Here is a 22,732-nt window from a genome sequence, read left to right as displayed (position 1 = left end):
GGCCAAGTTACTCATCACATGATTCCTAGCCTCCGACCTGCTGTTGTAGCCACAGTGTTTATATGGCCGGTCCAGTTCAGTTTCTGGTCAATGGTAACCCCAAGGTTGTTGATAGTGGGGGACACATGAACTGCAGTGGTTCAAGAAGGCAGCTCACCACCATCTTCTCAAGGTCAACTAGGGATGGACGATAATTGCTGGCACAGCTGGGAATCCCTCATCCTATGAATGAATATAAAAAAACCATTGAATATCAGAGCATGATGGTTAGATTCTCTCTTGTAAGAGATGGTCTTGTGTGAATGTAACTTGCTACTTATCAGCCCAAGTCCAAATATTGTCCAGCTCTCCTTGCATTTGGACACCAACTGCTTCAGTTGCCAGTGAGATCGCGCATAGCCTCAATGGGATGAGGAATTTGCTAGGGGAGAATGCGCGCAGCCGCAGTGCGGAGGTTGCTGGGGAGCACGCGCGCAGCCGCAGTGCGGAGGTTGCTGGGGAGCACGCGCACAGCCGCAATGCGGAGGTTGCTGGGGAGCACGCGCGCAGCCGCAGTGCGGAGGTTGCGCTGGAGAGCGGGAGAATGACGGCGATTTGAAGAAAGGCCGTGGGTGGCGGTTGTTTGTCCCTCACCTGGGCCGAGGGCCTGACAGTGTCTGGCCCGCCCCCAGAATAACTCCGGGAGGACGAGAGAAGGTGAAACCGCTCCCAAGCTGGACTGAACCAGAGCTGCAGCGGCCATAATGAGGCGAAAGAGACGGAGCGATCTCGCCGAGCCTGAGGCCCCGCTCCGGGCCCCACCTCCGCCTCCGGCCCTCGGCCTGGCCGAATGCTTATGCCCGGTTTGCCAGGAGCTGCTGGCGGAGCCGGTGACGCCGCCATGCGGACACTCGCTGTGCCTGGGCTGTTTTCAGCAGACGGTGGAGATCAGTAACCTGAACTGCCCGCTGTGTCGCCGCCGCCTTTCCAACTGGGCGCGGACCAAGGCCCGTCTCGGCAGCTTGGTTAACAAGGAGCTGCAGGAGCAGATCCGGCAGCAGTTTCCTCAGCTCCGGAGCGAGGAACCCAGCGACGGAGAAGGTGAGTCAGAACCCTAAGCTTCTATTCCCAAGGCTTAAAATAAACAGGAACTGTACTTATGGTAAGGGTTATTAAGTAGGGCCAAGTAATATAAAGTCAATAGAAGTAAACGTAAAAGAAGTAAATTGAAGCCATGAGAGGACTGCATGGTTGTGTGGAATGCGTGTCGTGTAATATGTGGGAAGTGGTGGATGCTCCTGATGGCCTGCACGACTGTATGTGCAGGAGGTGTCACCAGCTGCAGAAGCTTGAGCTCCAGCTTTCAGAGCTCGAACAGCAGCTAGAGTTTCTGGCGTGTCCATGAGGCTGATAGCTATGTGGATAGCACGTTCAGAGAGGTGGTCACCACAGCTTAGGAACATGGAGGTAGAAAGGGAATGGGTGACTGCCAGATAGTCCAAGAAAACTAGGCAGGTAATGCAAGAGTGCCCTGGGGCTCACAAATCGATTTTCCATTTTGTAAGCCGGTGAGGGCACCGATTCCTCAGAGGAGTGCGGTCAGAGCCAAGTTTGTGACACCACGAGCGGCTCAGCTGTACTGGAGGGGAGGAAGAAGGAAAGAACAGCTATAGTGATAGGGAGTTTGTTTGTTAGGGGAACAGACAGGTGTTTCGGTGGCTATGGACATGACTCCAGGGTGGTATGTTGCCTCCCTGGTGCCAGGGTCAAGGATGTCACTGGCTGCAAGACATTCTTTAGGGTGAGGGTAATCAGCCAGAGATCGTGACCCATTTTGGTACCAATGATTTAGGTAGGAAAGGGGATGACGTCCTGAAAGCAGATTATATGGAGCTAGGAAGGAGATTGAAAAGCAGGACTTCTAAAGCAGTGATCTAAAGATTACTCCCAGTCCCACATGCAAATGAGTATAGAAATAGGAGAATTGAGCGATTAAACACGTAGGAGAGAGGGCATCAGATTTCTGGGGCTTTGGGACCGGTTCTGGGAAGATGGGACTGGTACATGTTGGACAGTATGCACCTGAACAGGATTGGGACAAATATCCTCACAGGGAGATTTGCTAGTTCTGTTGGTGGTGGTGGGGATTTAAACTAGATTGACGGGGGAATGGGAACCTGAGGGCAAATTCAGCAGGGAACAGGAGATGGAGAATTAATGAGTGACTCTGAAAGACAGATGCACAGGTTAAAGAGCGTACAGCGCAGGAATTTGGCCGTGTTAAAAGGTATGTAAATGCAAGTAGTATAGCAAATAAAGCAGAGAGCTTTGCCTCCGTCTTCACTAAGGAGAGGGATGATGCAAACATTCTAGTTAATGAGGAGGAGTGTGAAACAGTAGATACAATAAGTATAGTGAGAGAGGAAGTACTGGAGCGACTGACATCCTTGAAGGTGGATAAGTCACCAGTCTGTTAAAAGAAGCCAGGGAGGGAAAAGAGGGTGCTTTGAAGATCATTTTCTAATCCGCCCTAAATACAGTTGCGGTACCAGAGGATTGGCGGTCTGCAAATGTTGTACCATTATTTAAAAAGGATGCAAGGGATGGGTCAAAAAATTATAGACCGGTCAGTCTGACTTCAGTGGTGGGCAAATTATTGGAATCAAGTCTGAGACAGAGGATAAACTCACTTAGAAAGGCATGGGTTGATCAGGGACAGTCAGCATGGCTTTCTTAGGGGAAGATCGTGTCTTACTAATTTAATAGAATTTTTGGAGGAAGTAACACGGAGGATTGATGAGAGTAGTGCAGTGGATGTTGTCTATATGAATTTTAGTAAGGTATTTGACAAGGTCCCACATGGCAGACTGGTCAGAAAAGTGAAATCCCATGGGATACAAGGAAAGGCGGCAAATTGGATCCAAAATTGGCTCACGACAGGAAACAAAGGGTAATGGTCGATGGCTGTTTTTGTGAATTGAAAACGGTTTCCAGTGGTGTTCCACAGGGCTCAGTGTTGGGGCCCTAACTCTTTGTTGCATATAATAATGATTTGGACATAAATGGGGGAGGTGTGGGAAATTTGCAGATGATACAAAAGTTGGCTGTGCAGTTGATAGTGAAGGGGATAGCTGTTGTCTCCAGAATGGGGAGACGGTGGGGTAGTGGTATTGTCATTGAACTGGTAATCCAGAGACCCAGAGTAATGCTCTGGGGACCTGGATTCAAATCCCACCATGGCAGATGGTGGAATTTGAATTCAATAAAATATCTGGAATTAAAAGTCAAATGGTAACCATGAAACCATTCTTGATTGTTGTTATGACACAGCAGTTGGTAAAGCTGAGTTATTCAAAAATCCCAGAGAGAAACTTTAAACAATTGTCATAACCTATATTTTTAAGTGGTATGTTTAAGTTGCAGCTCTAAATTCAGGAATCAGACCAGTTCTCGAGAGGTTTTATATCAAAATGCATGAGACATTTATTAATTTAGAGAAGTTAAATATATATACATAACTAAAAATTACTACTATCATAACTTTTAACAAATTCCCAAACTAATCTCCATTAAGGGAACAGCAGCCCATAGACTTTAAGCAAACACCAGACAAAGCATTTTCACCTTACAAATTCAAAATGAGGTTCCTTTCACTTTGGTGACAGACACAGTGGTAGGCTTAGACCTTATATTGCCTTTGCTCTGCACACACGGAACTGCTATCTGTTATACCTAGCACAACTCATTGAATGTCAATTCACATTGTATCACAGCCCCTTTGAACTCCACCTCTTCTAACAATAAAACCCCTTTCATTGTACCAATTTTATAAGCAATATAAACATTGCTTGATCTCTGCTAGCAAAGTGCCAGATTTCACTCCCCTTCGTGAATGCTGTATGCAACAAAATGCAAACGCACTCTACCTCTCCTACATCTCAAAACTAGTATATGTCAAAGCACACAGACTAGCTGGCTTTAATCCAATTAAAACACACCCACATACTAAACCTCTATTTTAAAAGAAAATTAATTTCCAATAATATACATTAATAGTTTCATGACATCCCCCTCCCTATCAAAAAATGAATCTTCATAATTCTAAAAGATGCCTTCATTTTAATAACCCATCTCACACCATCTCCTATACTTATTGCAATATTACATTACCAGATGCATACATTAACGCAATACATATATACACAAGTCCTTGGTATCAACAGAAAACACTCCAGCTCAGTGTCTAGCTTTTTCTTTAAATGTCCCATTTTCCTTTAAGCTTCAAGCTCTTGATCATACATCTGCGAACAGATTTTCCCTTCCAGTAATATGTACAACTGATAGATTAAATGGTTGTAATAATAAACTCCATCTGAAAAGCCTTGCACTTTTGTCTCAAAATTTGTCCAAAAACTTCAAAGGATTATGGTCTGTATAAATAATTGTTTGCAGCATAAATTTCCAAAATGCTGCAATGGCAACACCAAACACAGTCTCTTTTTTAATCGTTGAATATATTCTCTGTTATACATTCAGCTTCTGTGAAAAATACCCTATCGGCTTTTCAATTCCTGTATCATCTTCCTGTAACAGTACAGCCCCAATGCCTATGTCGCTTGCGCCAGTAGCCAACTTGAATTGCTTGGCATAATTGGGTACCTCCAAAACTGATGTTGTAGTTAATACAGTTTTCAAACTATCGAATGACTTCTGACACTCCAGTGTCCATTGAAACTTCTTGTTCTTTTTTAATAGTTCAGTCAGTAGAGCATCCACTCAGCTAAAATTTGATAAAATTTCTGGTAAATCCCACTCGTGCCCAGAAATCTCGAAACTTCTTGTTTTGTTGTAGGCACTGGGAAATCCAATATAGCCTTGACTTTCGCTCCTTTCGGAGCCACCTTACCAAGTCCAATGGTATGGCTTCGATATGTAACTTGCGCTTTTGCAAATTCACTTTCAGCCAAGTTCATCACCAAATTAGTTTCTTGTAGTCGAGTAAATAATTCTTCCAGATGCTGTAAATTCTCCTCCCATATCTGACTGAAAACAATTAGATCATCAATATAAACAGCACAATTGCTTGGACCTGCAATTACTTTGTCAGTCTTTGAAATGTCATAGGTGCATTCTTCATACCAAATGGCATGACTTTAAACTGATATAGTCCACTTGGCATTACAAAAACTGATATCTCCTTTGCTCTCTCCGACAATAGTACCTACCAATATCCTTTTAGCAAGTCAATCTTGTAAATTTCGATTGTCCCACTTTCTCAATGCAATCTTCCAACAGTGGTATGGGATATTAATCCATTTTTGTCACCGCATTCACTTTTTGATAGTCCACACATAGTCTTTGTGTTCCATCTGGTTTCGGTAACAGTACAATAGGCGAACTCCCATTACTGCAACTAGACTCAATGAAATCATTTTGAAGCATGAAATCAATTTCTTTTTGTACTTGTGATATCTTTCCTGGATTGAATCTAAAAGGATGTTGCCTTATTGAAGATTAACTTTCGATACTTATATCATGTATAGCTAAATGTGTCTTTCCTAACTTATTTCCACAAATGGGGTTGTGTGACTGCAATAGCTTTTCCAGATCACTTGCTTGGAAGGTAACTCAATATTTCATTTAAATTTTCAAGCAACCCCTCGTTATCCAATTTGATTAGAGAAAAATCAATTTCAGAGTCCTACCCTTCTACCTCTTTCTTATTACCCTCTATCACTATTACCTCTTTTGTTCCTCTTCCCTGTCAAAGTACTTTTTATAGCATATTTACATGACTGCTTTCTTCTATCTGGAGCATTTAGTAAATCATTTACTTCACTCAATTTCTTTTCAATCCTACAAGGCCCACTAAATCTTGCATTTAATGAATCACCCAGTACTGGTAACAAAATTAGTACTTTCTCTTTAGAAACTAAACTGAGTTTTAGCTTTCTTATCTGCTTTCACTTTCATCACTTGCTGAGATGTCTTTAAATGTTCCTTGGCCAACTCACATGCTCTGTTCAATCTTTCCCTGAAATTTGATATGTAATCCAGGAGAATAGCTTCTGGACTTTGACCCACCAATTTCTCATGAATCATTTTCAGTGGTTCCCTTACCTCAAGACCAAAAACTAGTTCAAAAGGGCAAAACCAGTAGATGCATTCAGAGCGTCTCTAATAGCAAATAACAGAAATGAAATTTCTGTATCCCAATCCTGTGGATAATCCTGACAGTATGCTCTCATCATAGTTTTCAAAGTTTGATGCCATCTTTCCAAAGCTCCTTGTAACTCTGGATGACTTAAACTGTTTTACCCCAAACTGTTCATTATTTCCTTAAACAGCTGTGACATGAAATTTGATTCCTGATCTGATTGTATTTCTTTAGGTAAGCCATATCTCTTAAAAATTTGTAATTAACTCCTTCACAATCTTCTTAGTTGTAATATTTCTTAAAGATATTGCTTCAGGAAACCTGGGAGACACATCCATTATTGTCGGTAAATACTGATTTCCACTTTGTCTTAGGGAGGGATCCTACAGAATCAATCATGACCCTGGTAAAAGGTTCTTCAAATGCTGGTATTGGGACTAAAGGCACCAGCTTAATCACTGCTTGTGGTTTTTCTGCTATTTGACATGTCTAACAGGTTGCACAGAATTTAACTACATCCTTATGAAATCCTGGCCAAAAAAACTTTTGAATCCTTTCCTGTGTTTCCCTAATACCTAAATGTCTCCCCATTGGAATTTCATGAGCAATCCTCAGAATCTCTTTCCTATTCACCTCCCTCCAACTTTCATTTGTTGAGACGTGATCTGACCACCACTTTCTCATTAAAATATCTCCTCAAAGATCATAACATACCGGAATGCATTTTGGTCCTGTTTCTGAATAAGCTTTCTGATATAACTGTTTTAATTGCAAATCCTTTTTCTGTAACTCTATCAATCTCTTTGAGTTAAACATTTCAGCTGAACTGTCCTGTATGCCTTCCTCCTGAACAATGATATTAAACACAGTGCCAGCTAATTGGATTTCAACACCACCTTCTTGCCTTTGAACTGCCTGCTTTTCTTCTTCCCTATTAGCCTTTGGTCCTGTTACAAGACAAACAGGAAACAATCCAGGATGTTTATTCTGCAACACCTCTGTTGAAAACACTTCTACAGGCTGCTCAACCACCGTTGGCATCACCCAGGATAAATTGAATCCCTTGCAATGGGCAATTTTTCCACCACCCCAACTATAACTTCACCCGTCTTCCATTTTCTCTTTAAATTTACCTTCCACAGTGGAATAGATTTAGCATCTCCATGAACCCCAATTATTATTACCTGCTCCTGCAATACTCCCTTTGAACAACAAATATCACTATCCTACAACATTAAGGATTGACTAGCCCCTGTGTCTCTTAAAACTTTAACAGCTTTTACCTACTCCACCCTGTACACATGGAAAAACTTTCCCTACACATGCACAATCTTTAAACATTTCTGCAACCTGCTGCTCAGAATTCACAGTACTTTTACTTCCAGAGCTTTTCTGTACCCCAACAACTCTAACAGATTTTTCCTGCAATCTCCAACACTGATTTTGTGTGCCCCACTTTATTACAATGAAAACACCCCAATTTTCGAATGTCACTTCTACCTTCAGCACCTTCCTTTTTATTCTGAGAAAAAACTTCCTGGGAACTTTCAGCTACTCCTCTTCCCTGACTAACCTTCCTTTCACTTTCCCACTTTATATCCTTTTCCAATTTGAAAGGATGATGAAAAAAGGTTTAGCTGTATGAACTAACTCATTGTCATCAGCTATCTCTGCTGTTTGTCTTACAGAATCAACCCTCTGTTCCTCCACATGAGTTCTCACTACCAAAGGGATTGAATCTTTAAATTGTTCCAAAAGAATTACTTTCCTAAGAGTTGCATATGTTGTTTCTATTTTAACACCCGTATCCACTGGTCAAAATTACCTTGTTTTACTCTTTCAAACTCAGTATTAAGTTTTCTCATATTCCTAAATTTCTGCCTGTATGCTTCAGAAACTAACTCGTATGTGCTCAAGATAACCTTTTTCACCACATCATAATTCACTGATATTTCTTCTGATAGCGAAGCATATACCTCATGCACCCTACCTAACAACTTAGACTGTAATAATAAAGTCTAGTTTTCCTATAGCCATTTCATCTGTTTAGCTAGCTTCTCAAATGAAATAAAGAAGGCTTCAATATCTTTTTCCTCAAACTTTGGAAGAGCTTGTACAAATTGAAACATCTCCCCACTGGGTTCTACTCTGGAGATAAGTCCTTCCTCACCTCCTGGCATCTGTTTTTTAACTCCAACACTTTCAGTTGCCCTGCCGCCCCCGGTCTCTCTCCTTCCTTCCCCCCCACCACCCGCCCCCGGCCTCTCTCCCTTCCTTCCCGCCCTCACCTGGTGTCTCTCTCTCTCTCTGCCCCATGCCCCCGCCATTTTCTAATATATTCTTCTTGGTATATACTGAGGACAATTGGTATTGTCGAGGGAGCTTACTTCACAAAACCTACCTTAAAAAGTAGGTGCAGGACACCCGAGGGGAAAGATAGCATTGAATTTGCATCCAGCTAAAGAGCAATTAATAAACCAAGTCAAAGTAAGGGGAAAGTGGATTCTAATAAGTTATTGCAGATTGCAAATGCTGGAAACCTGAAATAAAAACCGAAGATCCTGGAAGTATTCAACTGGTCTGGCAGCATCTGTGGAGAGAGAAATAGTTCAAATTTCAGGCCTGGTGAAGTGTCATCAGCCTGAAACATAACTCTTTTTCTTTCCACAGATGCTGCCTGACCTGCTGAGTAGTTCCAGTATTTTCTGTTGTTATTAACTTAAAGTTGACAATGGTCTTAACTATTAAGATACTGGACTTCCTGAGCTTGCAATAGGTCTTGAAATAAAATATAGAAAAGTGATAAATTTGGAAGAGCTCCTTCAAAGGAAGGATAGAGAGGGAAAATCTAAAGCTTGGGGCAAGATTTAAACCTATGGGTATCTAAAAGGAAAATAAGATATTTAGGTACTTTGCCTATTAAAGTGCACTTTAATTTAAGGTTAGGAGGTAATATACTGGCATGGACTAAGGATTGATTAAAAATAGAAAACAGTAGGAATAGATGGGTCATTCTCGCGTTGGCAGGCTGTGACTAGTGGTGTACCACAGGGATTAGTACTTTGGGGCCAATCTATTCACATTATAGATCAATGATTTGGATGTGGGGACCAAATGTAATATTTCCAAGTTCACAGGTTACACAAAGCTAGGTGAAAATGTGTGTTGTGAGGAAGTTGCAAAGCGGCTTCAAGGGGGTTTGGACAGACTTAGTGAGGTGGGCATGAAGAACATGGCAGATGGAATATAATGTGGAAAAATTTGAGGTTATCCACTTTGATAGGAGGAGCAGATGTGCAGAGTATTTCTTAAATGTTGAGAGATTAGAAAGTGTAGGTGAACAAAAGGTCCTGGATGTCCTCATCCATAAGTCACTTAAGGCAAACATGCAGGTGCAGCTTTCACATTGAGGGTACCCTCCACCATGTTGTGTGGCACTACCACCTTGCTAAATGGGATAGATTTCAAATAGATCTAGTAGATGAAGGAAAGGCTGTGGATGTTGACTACATGGACTTTAGTAAGGCCTTTGACAAGATCTCACATGGGAGGTTAGTTCAGAAGGTTCAGACACTTGGTATCCATGGAGAGGTTGTAAACTGGATTCAAAATTGGCTGTGTGGGAGAAGGCAGAGAGTGGTAGTGGATGATTGCTTCTCAGACTGGAGGTCTGTGACTAGTGGTGTGCCTAAGGGATCTGTGCTGGGACCATTGTTGTTTGTTATCTATATCAATGATTTGGATGATAATGTGGTGAATTGGATCAGCAAGTTTGCTGATGACACTAAGATTGGAGGCATTGTGGACAGTGATTCCTCAAGCTTTCAAAGCTTGCAGAGAGATCTGGACCAACTGGAAAAATGGGCCAGAAAATGGCAGATGGAATTTAATGCGGAAAAGTGTGAGGTGTTACATTTTCGAAGGTCAAACCAAGGTAAGACATACACAGTAAATGAGGAGTGCAGAGGAACAAAGGGATCTGGGAGTTCAGATACATAGTTCCCTGAAAGTGGCGTCACAGGTAGACAAGGTTGTAAAGAAAGCTTTTGGCATACTGGCTTTCGTAAATCAAAGTATTGAGTATAGGAGTTGGGATGTTATGGTGAGGTTGTATAAGACATTGGTGAGGTCAACTTTGGTGTATTATGTGCAGTTCTGGTTACCTAACTACAGGAAGGATATCAGTAAGATTGAGAGAGTGCAGAGAAGATTTACTAGGATGTTGCCAGGTCTTAAGGAGTTGAGTTCCAGGGAAAGATTAAACAGGTTAGGACTTTATTCCTTGGAGCGTAGAAGAATGAGGGGAGAAATGATAGAAGTTTACAAAATTATGAGGGGTATAGACAGAGTAAATGAGAGTAGGCTCTTTCCACTAAGATTAGGAGAAATAAACAAGAGAGGACATGGCTTTAGGGTGAAAGGGGAAAGGTTTAGGGGGAACATTAGGGGGAACTTCTTCACTCAGAGAGTGGTGAGAGTGTGGAACGAGCTACCATCTGACGGGGTAAATGCGGGCTTACTCTTAAGTTTTAAGAATAAATTAGATAGATACTTGGATGGGAGAGGTCTGGAAGGTAACGGACTAGGTGCAGGTCAATGGGACTAGTGGAATAATATTTCGGCACAAACTAGAAGGGCCGAATGGCCTGTTTTCTGTGCTGTAGTGTTCTATGGATCTAGCTCAAGACTGGGCAGCCATGAGGCACTGTGGGCCATCAGTAGCAGCAGCAGAATTGTACTCAAACACAATCTGTATCCTCATGGCCCAGCATATCCCCCACTCTGCCATTACCATCAAGCCAGGGAATCAACCCTGGTTCAATAAAGAGTGCAGGAGGGCATGCCAGGAGCAGCATCAGGCATACCTAAAAATGAGATGTCAACCTGGTGAAGTTTGCGTGCCAAACAGCATAAACTGCAAGTGATGGACAGAGCTAAGCGATTCCACAACCAACGGATCAGAGCTAAGCTCTGCAGTCCTATCACATCCAGTTGTGATATGGTGGTGGACAATTAAATAACTCAGATATTCCCGTCCTCAATGATGGGGGAGCCCAGCACATCAGTGCAAAAGACAAGGCTGAAGCATTTGCTACAATCTTAGCCAGAAGTGCCAATTGGATGATCTATCTCACCCTCCTCCAGAGGTCCCCAGTATCACAGATGACAGTCTTCAAAGAATTCGATTCACTCCATGTGATAGCCGGAAATGGCTGAAGGCACTGGATAGTGCAAAGGCTATGTGCTCTGACAATATTCTGCCAATAGTACTGAAGACTTGTGCTCCGGAACTTGCTGCGCCCCTAGCCAAGCTGTTCCAGTACAGCTATAACTTTGACATCTACCCAGCTATGTGGAAAATTGCTCATGTATGACCTGTACATAAAAAGCAGGACAAATGCAACCCAGCCAGTTCCCACCCCATTAGTCTACTCTCCATCATTAGTAAAGTAATGGAAGGGATCATCAACAGTGCTATCAAGCGGCACTTGCTGAGGAATAACTGCTCACTGACGCCCAGTTTGGTTTCCGCCAGGGCCACTCAGCTCCTGACCTCATGACAGCCTTGGTTCAAACATGGACAAAAGAGCTGAACTCCTGAGGTGAGGGTGAGAGTGACTGCCCTTGACATCAAAGTCTCCTTTGACCGAGTGTAGCATCAAGGAGCCCTAACAAAATTGGAATCAAAGGGAATCGGGGAAAACTCTCCACTGGTTGGGGTCATACCTAGCACAAAGGAAGATGGTTATGGTTGTTGGAGGTCAATCAGGAGATCGATCACCTGAGATCCAGGGCTACAGGAGTTTCTCAGGGTAGTGTCTTCAGCCCAACCATCTTCAACTACTTCATCAATGACCCTCCTTCATCATAAAGTCAGAAGTGGGGATGTTTGCTGATGATTGCACCATGTTCAGCACCATTTGACGACTCCTTAGATACTCCAAATGCAGCAAGACCTGGACAATATCTAGGCTTGTGCTGACAAGTGGCAAGTATCATTCGCGCCACACAAGTGCCAGGCAATAACCATCTCCAGCAAGAGAGAATCTAACCATTGTCCCTTGAGATTGAATGGCATTACAATCACTGAATCCCCCACTATCAACATCCTGTGGGTTGCCATTGACTGGAAAATGAACTGGATTAGCCATATAAACACTGTGCCTACAAGAGCAGGTCAGAGGCTGGGAATCCTGTGATGAGTAACTTGTCCCCTGACTCCCCAAAGCCTGTCCACCATCTACAAGGCACAAGTCAAGAGTGCGATGGAATACTCCCCTTTGCCTGCTGTATGTGTGCAGCTCCCACAACACTCAAGAAGCTTGACACCGTCCAGGACAAAGCAGCCCACTTGATTGGCACCAGATCCACAAACATTCACTCCCTCCACCACTGACGCATATCAGCAGTGTGTACCATCTACAAGAAGCACTGCAGGAGTTCACCAAGGCTCCTTCGGCAACACCTTCCAAACCCACAACCATTACCATCTAGAACGACAAGGGCAGAAGATGGATGGGAACACCGCCACCTGAAAATTCCCTTCCAAGTCACTCAACACCCTGACTTGGAACTATATCGCCGTTCCTTCAAAATCCTAGAAGCCCCTTCCTAGTGGCACTGTTGGTGTACCTACACCACATGGAATGCAGTGGTTTAAGAAGGCAGCTCACCATCCCTTTCTCAAAGGCAACTAGGGATGGGCTATAAATGCTGGCCCAGCCGACGAAGCCCACATCTTGTGAATGAATAAAGAAAAAAAAATGTAGAATCGGTTTGGGTGGGGTGTTAATAATAGATAATAAGGAAATGACAAATAACATGAACAAATAGTTTGCTTCCCTCTTCACTTTCAAGGATATAAAAAACATTCCAGTCATCACTGAAAATTAGGAGGTGGAAGGAACAGGGGTAATTGATGAAGTTACAATCATAGGGAAGCGGTACTGAGCAAACTGATGGAGCTGCGGCTGACCAGTCTCCAGGTCCTGATGGACTTCATCCTAGGGTCTTAAAAGAGGTGGCTAATGAAGTAGTGTATGTGCTGGTGTTCAATTTCAAAAATTCGCTAGATTCTGGAAAGCTTCCATCAGACTGGAAGGTAGCAAATATAACATCTCTATTCAAGAAGGGAGGGAGGCAGAAAACAAGAAACCATAGGCCAGTTAACTTGACATCTGTTGTGAGGATGGTGTTAGAATCGATCGTTAAGGAGGTTATAGCTGGGCACTTAGAGAAACTCAAGGTAATCGGGAAAGTCAGCATAGTTTTTTTAAAGGGAAATCATGTTTAACCAATTTGTTGGAGTTCTTTGAAGGAGTAACATGTGCTGTGGATAAAGGGGAGCCTGTAGACGTGCTGTTCTTTGATTCCAGAAGGTGTTTGATAAGGTGCAGCATCCAAGGTTATTGTGGAAAATAAAAGGTCATCGATGTAAGGGGTAACATATTAGCATGGATAGAAGATTGGCTAGCTAGCAGAAAGCAGAGAGTATGCATATTCTGATTGGCAGGAAGTGGCGAGTGGAGTCTCGTAGGGGGTCTGTGCTGGGGCCTCAACTTTTTGCAATCTATATCAATGACTTAGATGAGGGGAGTGAAGGCATGGTAGCTAAATTTGCAGATGACACAGGTAGGTAGGGAAGTATGTTGTGAAGAGGACTTTAAGGAAGTTGCAGATGGATATGGATGGGTTGAGTGAGTGGGCAAAAATCTGGCAGATGGAGTATAATGTGGGAAAATGTGAAGTTCATTTTGGCAGGTAGAATAAAAAGGCAGAGTATTACTTAGACGGAGAATGACTGCAGAATTCTGAGGTGCAGAGGGATCTAGGTGTTCTCATGCATGAGTCACAAAAAGTTAGTATGCAGGTAGAACAAGTAATTGAGAAGGCTAATGGAATGCTATAACTTATTATGAAAGGAATTGAACACAAATATAAGGATGTTATCCTTCAGTTATACAGGGCATTGGTGAGACCACATCTTGAATATTGTGTGCAGTTTTGGCCTCCTTATTTAGGGAAGGATGTAAATGCGTTGGAGGCTGTTCAGAGGAGGTTTACCAGATTGATACCTGGAATGAGTGGGTTGTCTTATGAGGAAAGGTTGGACAAACTGGGCTTGTTTCCTTTGAAGTTCAGAAGAGTGAGTGGGTGACTTGATTGAAGTAGATAAGATCCTGAACAGTCTTGACAAGGTGGGCATAGAAAGGATATTTCCTCTTGTGGCTGAGTCCAGAACGATGGGGGAATGTTTTAAAATTAGCAGTTGCCCTTTTAGGAGAGAGATGAGAAATTTTTTTCACTTGTGTTGTGTGACTTTGGAACTCTGTCTCAGAAGGTAGTGGAAGTGGGGTCACTGAATATTTTTAAGGCGGAGGTAGATTCTTGCTAGGCAAGGGAATCAAACGTTGTCAGAGGTAGATGGGAATTTGGAATTCAAAACACAGATCAGCCATAATCTTATTGAATGGTGGAGCAGGCTCAAGGGGACTAATGGCCTACTTCTGTTTTCCTATTTCGTATGTTTGTAACATCTGTACCCAATAGCAATATAGGTACGCTTAGTATAAGCTAATATAAAATCCTTATATTTTGCATAGAGGAAATCATCAGTAAGATAGGCTGGGCTTTTCAAGAAAAACAATACTGGCTGTTTGCTTTATGCTTGTCTGAATGTAGTTTATTTATTCAATCTGAGATATTCTCCCCCACCTCGAGAAAAGTAAATCTTTCACCAATTAAGTTCAGCCTTTTTTAAATTTATAATTGTGCTCTTCGTATTGTAACTGTCATTTTCTGCATGATTAACACAATGCTAAGTGTGCTGTTCCTTTTAATTGTTGTCTGCTGCAAGCACTTAACAGCTTTTAAGTCAAACTAGAAAGCTATGCCAACTGTGACAACATCTGGTTCAAGACTTTAAACGGCCTTCAGGTAAAATAACGTATTAGAAATTGTGCTCACTTTGCCTTGACAAACATAATAACTGTCCAGCAGAAAAGCAAAAAACTGCAGATGCTGGAAATCTGAAATGAAAACAGAAAATACTGGGAATACTCAGCAGATCTGGCAGAATCTGTGGAGAGAGAAATAATCTTTCAGGTCAAGGACCTTTCTTCAGAATTGAATACCAGCTGCCAATTGTGTACAGCAGGCAAAGAGCAGATATGCATAAGTGAAGGGGACTCTATATCTGCTAATCTATCAAATGATGTAACTCTCAGTTGCATATTACACCAAACCTAAATCATAAATTGGGCCAAAGTTAGTTTAAAGTTTAATGTGTAGAATTTAGATGTGTAGTATGGTTGTTGAGAATTAATGACTTGTGAATAGTATAACAGTTCTTCACTCTTTTTGCTCCTTGTCAGACATATAACAAACGAGTTAGCCATTGGTGGTAGCAGGGTCACTTCTGTAATAAGGAACAGGAGTCCCAGGGATTGGTGGAAATGTTTGGAAATGAGTAATGCACTAGAAAACTGACCTATCCATTATTTTATAAGTTGACAGATTGCACTCACGACCTCAATTATCCAAACCTGGTGAGGTTCGACAGGAGTATGAAGAGCAGATCAGTAAGGTGAGAAGTAGATTATGTAGATTTTTATTCTATGCAGAAGAGATTTAACTATAGAGATATGGTTCTGTGCTTGTGCAGTTGATGTAAGATTTGTATATTTTTAGGTCGTCTTCATCTAATTAATTTTGTTAATTTAAATACCAGAGTACACAGACATCAGTGTAACAATACAGAACCTGGTCTTTAATGAGACATTATACTACAGATACATCACACTTCCAGTGTACGTATATGGATCTTTACTGAGCTCACATTAACGATACATTGTGTTTAGCTGCACCACATTCTACATCCAGCATGAGTACTGGTTCATTGCGTTTCACAATCCAGCATAATCAAACTTGTTGCTTGACCTTTCATCCCATACATACTACCACTAAATCAATGCATGGATACATAAAAGTGACATTAGATTAACAACATGGATGCAGCAAGATTCATTTAGGTCCTTAATCTCTTCCAAAAGATATGGGTGACTTTCATACATTTCACCAGTTCTTTATTCTGAAGAAGAAATCCTTGCCTAGGCCCATTTACACAATGCATCCTGGGTTCAGCAGAAAGCTGTGTTAACATTGTATCCTGAGTCCAGGAATTTGAGAAATGCTGGGAAGGCAAACCGTTATTTGCACACACTTCATTATATTCTTCCTTGCATGGACTCTATGAACCACTTGTGTATACAGGGGAGTTGACTGATAGATCTTGATATAGATGGACATGCTCTCTTTTCTTTGGGTACAATCCTATTTTGATTGTGGAAGTATTATCTCACAAGTGTAATTAGCCAGCATTGAATAATGTCAATTGTAGTGTCAAATGAACAAAGCATCCATAGTATCCTATATTCTATATTCAGGAAAAAATTTGAAGTTTCATAAGTTGTTTTTCAACTCCTTTAGGGAAATATATAATAAAAAAAATAAAAACAAAAAAACTGCGGATGCTGGAAATCCAAAACAAAATCAGAATTACCTGGAAAAACATAGCAGGTCTGGCAGCATCAGCGGAGAAGAAAAGAATTGATGTTTCGAGTCCTCATGACCCTTCAACAGAAGTAGGTGAATCCAAGGAAGGGGTGAAATATAAGCTAGTTTAAGGTGGGGGCGGGAGAGAGAAGTGGAGGGGGGTGGTGTGGTTGTAGGGACAAACAAGCAGTGATAGAAGCAGATCATCAAAAGATGTCACAGACAACAGAACAAAAGAACATTTAGGTGTCGAAGTTGGTGATATTATCTAAACGAATGTGCTAATTAAGAATGGATGGTAGGGCGCTCAAGGTATAGCTCTAGTTGGGGTGGGGGAGCATAAAAGATTTAAAAATATTTAAAAATAATGGAAATAAGTGGGAAAAGAAAAATCTATATAATTTATTAGAAAAAAAAAAGGAAGGGGGAAGAAACAGAAAAGGGGTAGGGATGGAGGAGGGAGGTCAAGACCTAAAGTTGTTGAATCCAATATTCAGTCCGGAAGGCTGTAAAGTGCCTAGTCGGAAGATGAGGTGTTGTTCCTCCAGTTTGTGTTGGGCTTCACTGGAACAATGCAGCAAGCCAAGGACAGACATGTTGGCAAGAGATCAGGGTGGATTGTTGAAATGGCAAGCAACAGGGAGGTTTGGGTCATTCTTGCGGACAGACCGCAGGTGTTCTGCAAAGCAGTCGCCCAGTTTACGTTTGGTCTCTCCAATGTAGAGGAGACCACATTGGGAGCAACGAATGCAGTAGACTAAGTTGGGGGAAATGCAAGTGAAATGTTGCTTCACTTGAAAGGAGTGTTTGGACCCTTGGACAGTGAGGAGAGAGGAAGTGAAGGGGCAGGTGTTACATCTTTTGCGTGGGCATGGGGTGGTGCCATAGGTGGGGGTTGAGGAGTGGGGGGTGATGGAGGAGTGGACCAGGGTGTCCCGGAGGGAACGATCTCTACGGAATGCCGACAGGGGAGGTGAAGGAAAGATGTGTTTGGTGGTGGCATCATGCTGGAGTTGGCGGAAATGGCGGAGGATGATCCTTTGAATGGGGAGGCTGGTGGGGTGATAAGTGAGAACGAGGGGGACCCTATCATGTTTCTGGGAGGGAGGAGAAGGCGTGAGGGCGGATGCGCGGGGGATGGGCCGGACACGGTTGAGAGCCCTGTCAACGACCGTGGGTGGAAATCCTCGGTTAAGGAAGGAGGAGGGCATGTCAGAGGAACTGTTTTTGAAGGTAGCATCATCGGAACAAATGCGACGGAGGCGAAGGAACTGAGAGAATGGGTTGGAGTCCTTACAGGAAGCGGGGTGTGAGGAGCTATAGTCAAGGTAGCTGTGGGAGTCGGTAGGCTTGTAATGGATATTGGTGGACAGTCTATCACCAGAGATTGAGACAGTGAGGTCAAGGAAGGGAAGGGAAGTGTCAGAGATGGACCACGTGAAAATGATGGAGGGGTGGAGATTGGAAGCAAAATTAATAAATTTTTCCAAGTCCCTACGAGAGCATGAAGCAGCCCCGAAGTAATCATCGATGTATCGGAGAAAGAGTTGTGAAAGGGGGCCGGAGTAGGACTGGAACAAGGAATGTTCCACAAACCCCATAAAGAGACAGGCATAGCTGGGGCCCATGCGGGTACCCATAGCCACACCTTTTATTTGGCGGAAGTGAGAGGAGTTGAAGGAGAAATTGTTCAGTGTGAGAACAAGTTCAGCCAGACGGAGGAGAGTAGTGGTGGATGGGGATTGTTCGGGCCTCTGTTCGAGGAAGAAGCTAAGGGCCCTCAGACCATCCTGTTGGGGGATGGAGGTGTAGAGGGATTGGACGTCCATGGTGAAGAGGAAGCAGTTGGGGCCAGGAACCGCTTCCTCTTCACCATGGAAATTTCCAGTTCCCTGGCCCCAACTGCTTCCTCTTCACCATGGAAATTTCCAGTTCCCTGGCCCCAACTGCTTCATCTTCACCATGGAAATCTCCAGTTCCCTGGCCCCAACCGCTTCCTCTTCACCATGGACGTCCAATCCCTCTACACCTCCATCCTCCACCAGGATGGTCTGAGGGCCCTTAGCTTCTTCCTCGAACAGAGGCCCGAATAATCCCCATCCACCACTACTCTCCTCCGTCTGGCTGAACTTGTTCTCACACTGAACAATTCCTCCTTCAACTCCTCTCACTTCCTCCAAATAAAAGGTGTGGCTATGGGTACCCGCATGGGCCCCAGCTATGCCTGTCTCTTTATGGGGTATGTGGAACATTCCTTGTTCCAGTCCTACTCCGGCCCCCTTCCACAACTCTTTCTCCGGTACATCGATGATTACTTCGGTGCTGCTTCGTGCTCTTATCGGGACTTGGAAAAATGTATTAATTTTGCTTCCAATCTCCACCCCTCCATCATTTTCACGTGGTCCATCTCTGACACTTCCCTTCCCTTTCTTGACCTCTCTGTCTCAATCTCTGGTGATAGACTGTCCACCATTATCCATTACAAGCCTACCGACTCCTACAGCTCCTCACACCCCGCTTCCTGTAAGGACTCCATCCCGTTCTCTCAGTTCCTTCGCCTCCGTCGCATCTGTTCCGATGATGCTACCTTCAAAAACAGTTCCTTTGACATGTCCTCCTCCTTCCTTAACCGAGGTTTTCCACCCACGGTCGTTGACAGGGCCCTCAACCGTGTCCGGCCCATCTCCCGCGCATCCGCCCGCACGCCTTCTCCTCCCTCCCAGAAACATGATAGGGTCCCTCTTGTCCTCACTTATCACCCCACCAGCCTCCCCATTCAAAGGATCATCCTCCGCCATTTCCGCCAACTCCAGCATGATGCCACTACCAAACACATCTTCCCTTCACCCCCCTGTCGGCATTCCGTAGGGATCGTTCCCTCCAGGACACCCTGGTCCACTCCTCCATCACCCCCCACTCCTCAACCCCCACCTATGGCACCACCCCATGCCCATGCAAAAGATGTAACGCCTGCCCCTTCACTTCCTCTCTCCTCACTGTCCAAGGGCCCAAACACTCCTTTCAAGTGAAGCAACATTTCATTTGCATTTCCCCCAACTTAGTCTACTGCATTCGTTGCTCCCAATGTGGTCTCCTCTACATTGGAGAGACCAAACGTAAACTGGGCGACTGCTTTGCAGAACACCTGCGGTCTGTCTGCAATAATGACCCAAACCTCCCTGTCGCTTGCCATTTCAACACTCCACCCTGCTCTCTTGCCCATATGTCTGTCCTTGGCTTGCTGCATTGTTCCAGTGAAGCCCAACGCAAACTGGAGGAACAACACCTCATCTTCCGACTAGGCACTTTACAGCCTTTCGGACTGAATATTGGATTCAACAACTTTAGGTCTTGACCTCCCTCCTCCATCCCCAACCCCTTTCTGTTTCTTCCCCCTTCCTTTTGTTTTTTTCCAATAAATTATATAGATTTTTCTTTTTCCCACCTATTTTCATTATTTTTAAATATTTTTAAATCTTTTCTGCTCCCCCCACCCCCACTAGAGCTATACCTTGAGTGCCCTACCATCCATTCTTAATTAGCACATTCGTTTAGATAATATCACCAACTTCGACACCTATGTGTTCTTTTGTTCTGTTGTCTGTGACATCTTTTGATGATCTGCTTCTATCACTGCTTGTCTGTCCCTACAACCACACCACCCCCCTCCACTTCTCTCCCCCCACCCAACACACACACCCCCTCTCCCCCCAAAACCCTAAACCAGCTTATATTTCACCCCTTCCTTGGATTCACCTAGTTCTGTCGAAGGGTCATGAGGACTCGAAACGTCAACTCTTTTCTTCTCCGCCGATGCTGCCAGACCTGCTGAATAATAAAAAAAATACCCTGATCTACACCATCTTAGTTAGTGGGCTCACGTAACTGACTGGCCCCATAGACTTGAGATGAATGGGATTCCCATTGCTAAGCCATGTTTCCTCTCCACAAGTATGTTGTTGGCTGTACATCCTCATGTTTTTCTACCATGTTGCTTGATAGTGGGATGGCTTTAGGTCTGATTTCCCTGTTCATTGAATTACCAATAGGCCTATTCATAAAGCTTGCTACTGGTTCAACCTCGTTTTTATGGGTGCAGATTTAAAGAAACCATGCCCTGTCTGCGAATATTAGACAGTTTGTGAAAAATCCTATGCTAGATTTCATATTGGGTGCAGGACAACGTGCCTTTCTTTAAAGCCTGGTCTTGGGAAAGGCTGGTGGGTTGCATTCTCAAAGTACTGTTAGACAAATGAGCAGGCTCTTTTATTTTCCCCAGCCTTGGTTACCTGGTATAGAGGCATCTCAATGGAATGTAGCTATCTTTCTTCGAGAGGAGATCAATGTCAACTAAAGGCATACTACTGTGCTGTTGCCAAATCTCATAGGAACGATTTCACAGGCAAAATTTTTGTTGCATTTGCACCACAATTGTGTAGTGTCAACTTAACATATTGGCTAATCACATGATAGAGAAATAAAACATTTCTGTTGATTTTCTGCAGTCAAAAGGCATGGATGCTGGAAACACCATTCAGAACGTGTATGCTAACAAATAGCTGGCAAACCTCATCATGTCAGCAAAATCAACTTCCATTGATTTAGCTGATTAAAGCTCCATGTAGTTGAGCTATACAGATTAGGAAGATCTTAGATTCAGTTCCCAATCTGTGTTTAGCTGAACCGTCACACCAATAGTAAAGGAGTTAAAAAAAATTGGAGAGAATTGCTGCTCTTAATCATTTTCCAGTGATGCTTGCAAGGAGCACACTTTTGGGGTTAGGATGACTTTGTCCATTGTTACAAGTAGTTGAATACTAGTAGTGCCCATTCTGTAGGTTTACCTTTCATCAATGTTTTTTTATTTAAAATCAATTTCTGTCATGGCCAAGGGAGAAATTAAGGTAAGCTCTACAACCAATCATTTTCCGAAGTAAAATACAGAAAATAATAGAGCAGAGTGAAATAATGTGTTGATTAATAGATTAGTGTCTTTACACAGGTTCACACAGAAATGGCTATTTAGGTGAGTGATCACTTATGAAACTGTATCTCAGTAAGGAGTCAATGCCATCAGCAGGAAAGAGCGAGAAATGGCTCCCCATCTGCATGGATTTCAACTCTGCACAGGAACAAAATAACATGGGTACAGCACTTCATTGGATAGATGCACTACAATTTGGACAGGCTCCAAGTGATCATTACATCTAAAGGTGCCGGCTGCACAGTTTGAGCAGTGCATCAGGAATCCAGGCTGTTGTTGCAATGCTGATTGTCATGACTCACTGGAGACAGTGAGCTCCACTGCTCCCTGAGCCACAACAAACGTGAAAAAAGTTTGAGCAACCCACTTAATTATTTAATTTAGGTTAACAGAATACAGGCACCATGTTTGTAAATTTAATAAGTAAATAACTGTTTCTTGAACAAATTGTCCTTAACCAGTGGCAAAAGAAAGAAATATGAACTGCTAACATCTAACTCTATAACCTAAACTCTACCCCTCCTTAAATCCCTATACATATACATACAAGACACAGAAAAACATGGATTTTAAGGGTGGGATGAAACAGTCAAATAGCACCAATTCCAGAGTACAGGATTCGATGGATTGATTTTTATCGATGTCTTCCAGCACTTGCAGTATTTAGTTCACTGACTGAGCATTTGCCTTTCAATGTCTCTAACAGTGATTTTCCCCACTGCTTCTTGAGAGGCGTTTTCAGAGAGAGAGCTGGTTATAGAGATATGAGGAGAAAAAGCCAGCTAGCTATTATTGTAGAATTACTGGAATCTTACACACACAGGAGAGAGAGGTTTATGTCTATGTCCTTTCAGGCTAGGAGCTATTCTGCTGCACTGCTCTCACACAAACCCTGGCCGCCTGGTCAGGAGCCAATTAAAATGTTGTTGCCAGGCATTTCCCCATTTGACCAGGCTCCTCCTCAGCACCATCCTGTCTTTCATGGCACACTCTGTTCCAAGACAACAACACACTATATATCCCTCACATTGTTCCAGTAGACATGTCCTTCAAACTGT

At 43.1% G+C, this 22,732-nt stretch overlaps 1 protein-coding gene across 1 annotated transcript in view; it reads left to right on the top strand.

Annotated features, from left to right (window-relative positions):
• Positions 1–546: 546 nt before the first annotated feature.
• The window catches only part of LOC121274567 (E3 ubiquitin-protein ligase rnf168-like), a 43,452-nt gene continuing 21,266 nt past the window's right edge, over positions 547–22,732 (top strand). The window contains exons 1-2 of the mRNA XM_041181905.1: positions 547–1,080; positions 15,646–15,722. Of these exons, the coding sequence (XP_041037839.1) occupies positions 744–1,080; positions 15,646–15,722 (414 nt within the window). The 5' untranslated portion in view covers positions 547–743. The remainder of the gene's footprint in view (positions 1,081–15,645; positions 15,723–22,732) is intronic.

The sequence above is a fragment of the Carcharodon carcharias genome, chromosome 2 (assembly GCF_017639515.1).
Source record: "Carcharodon carcharias isolate sCarCar2 chromosome 2, sCarCar2.pri, whole genome shotgun sequence".
In the NCBI taxonomy this organism is placed as follows: domain Eukaryota; kingdom Metazoa; phylum Chordata; class Chondrichthyes; order Lamniformes; family Lamnidae; genus Carcharodon; species Carcharodon carcharias.
This window is presented reverse-complemented; position numbering and strand designations above follow the sequence as displayed.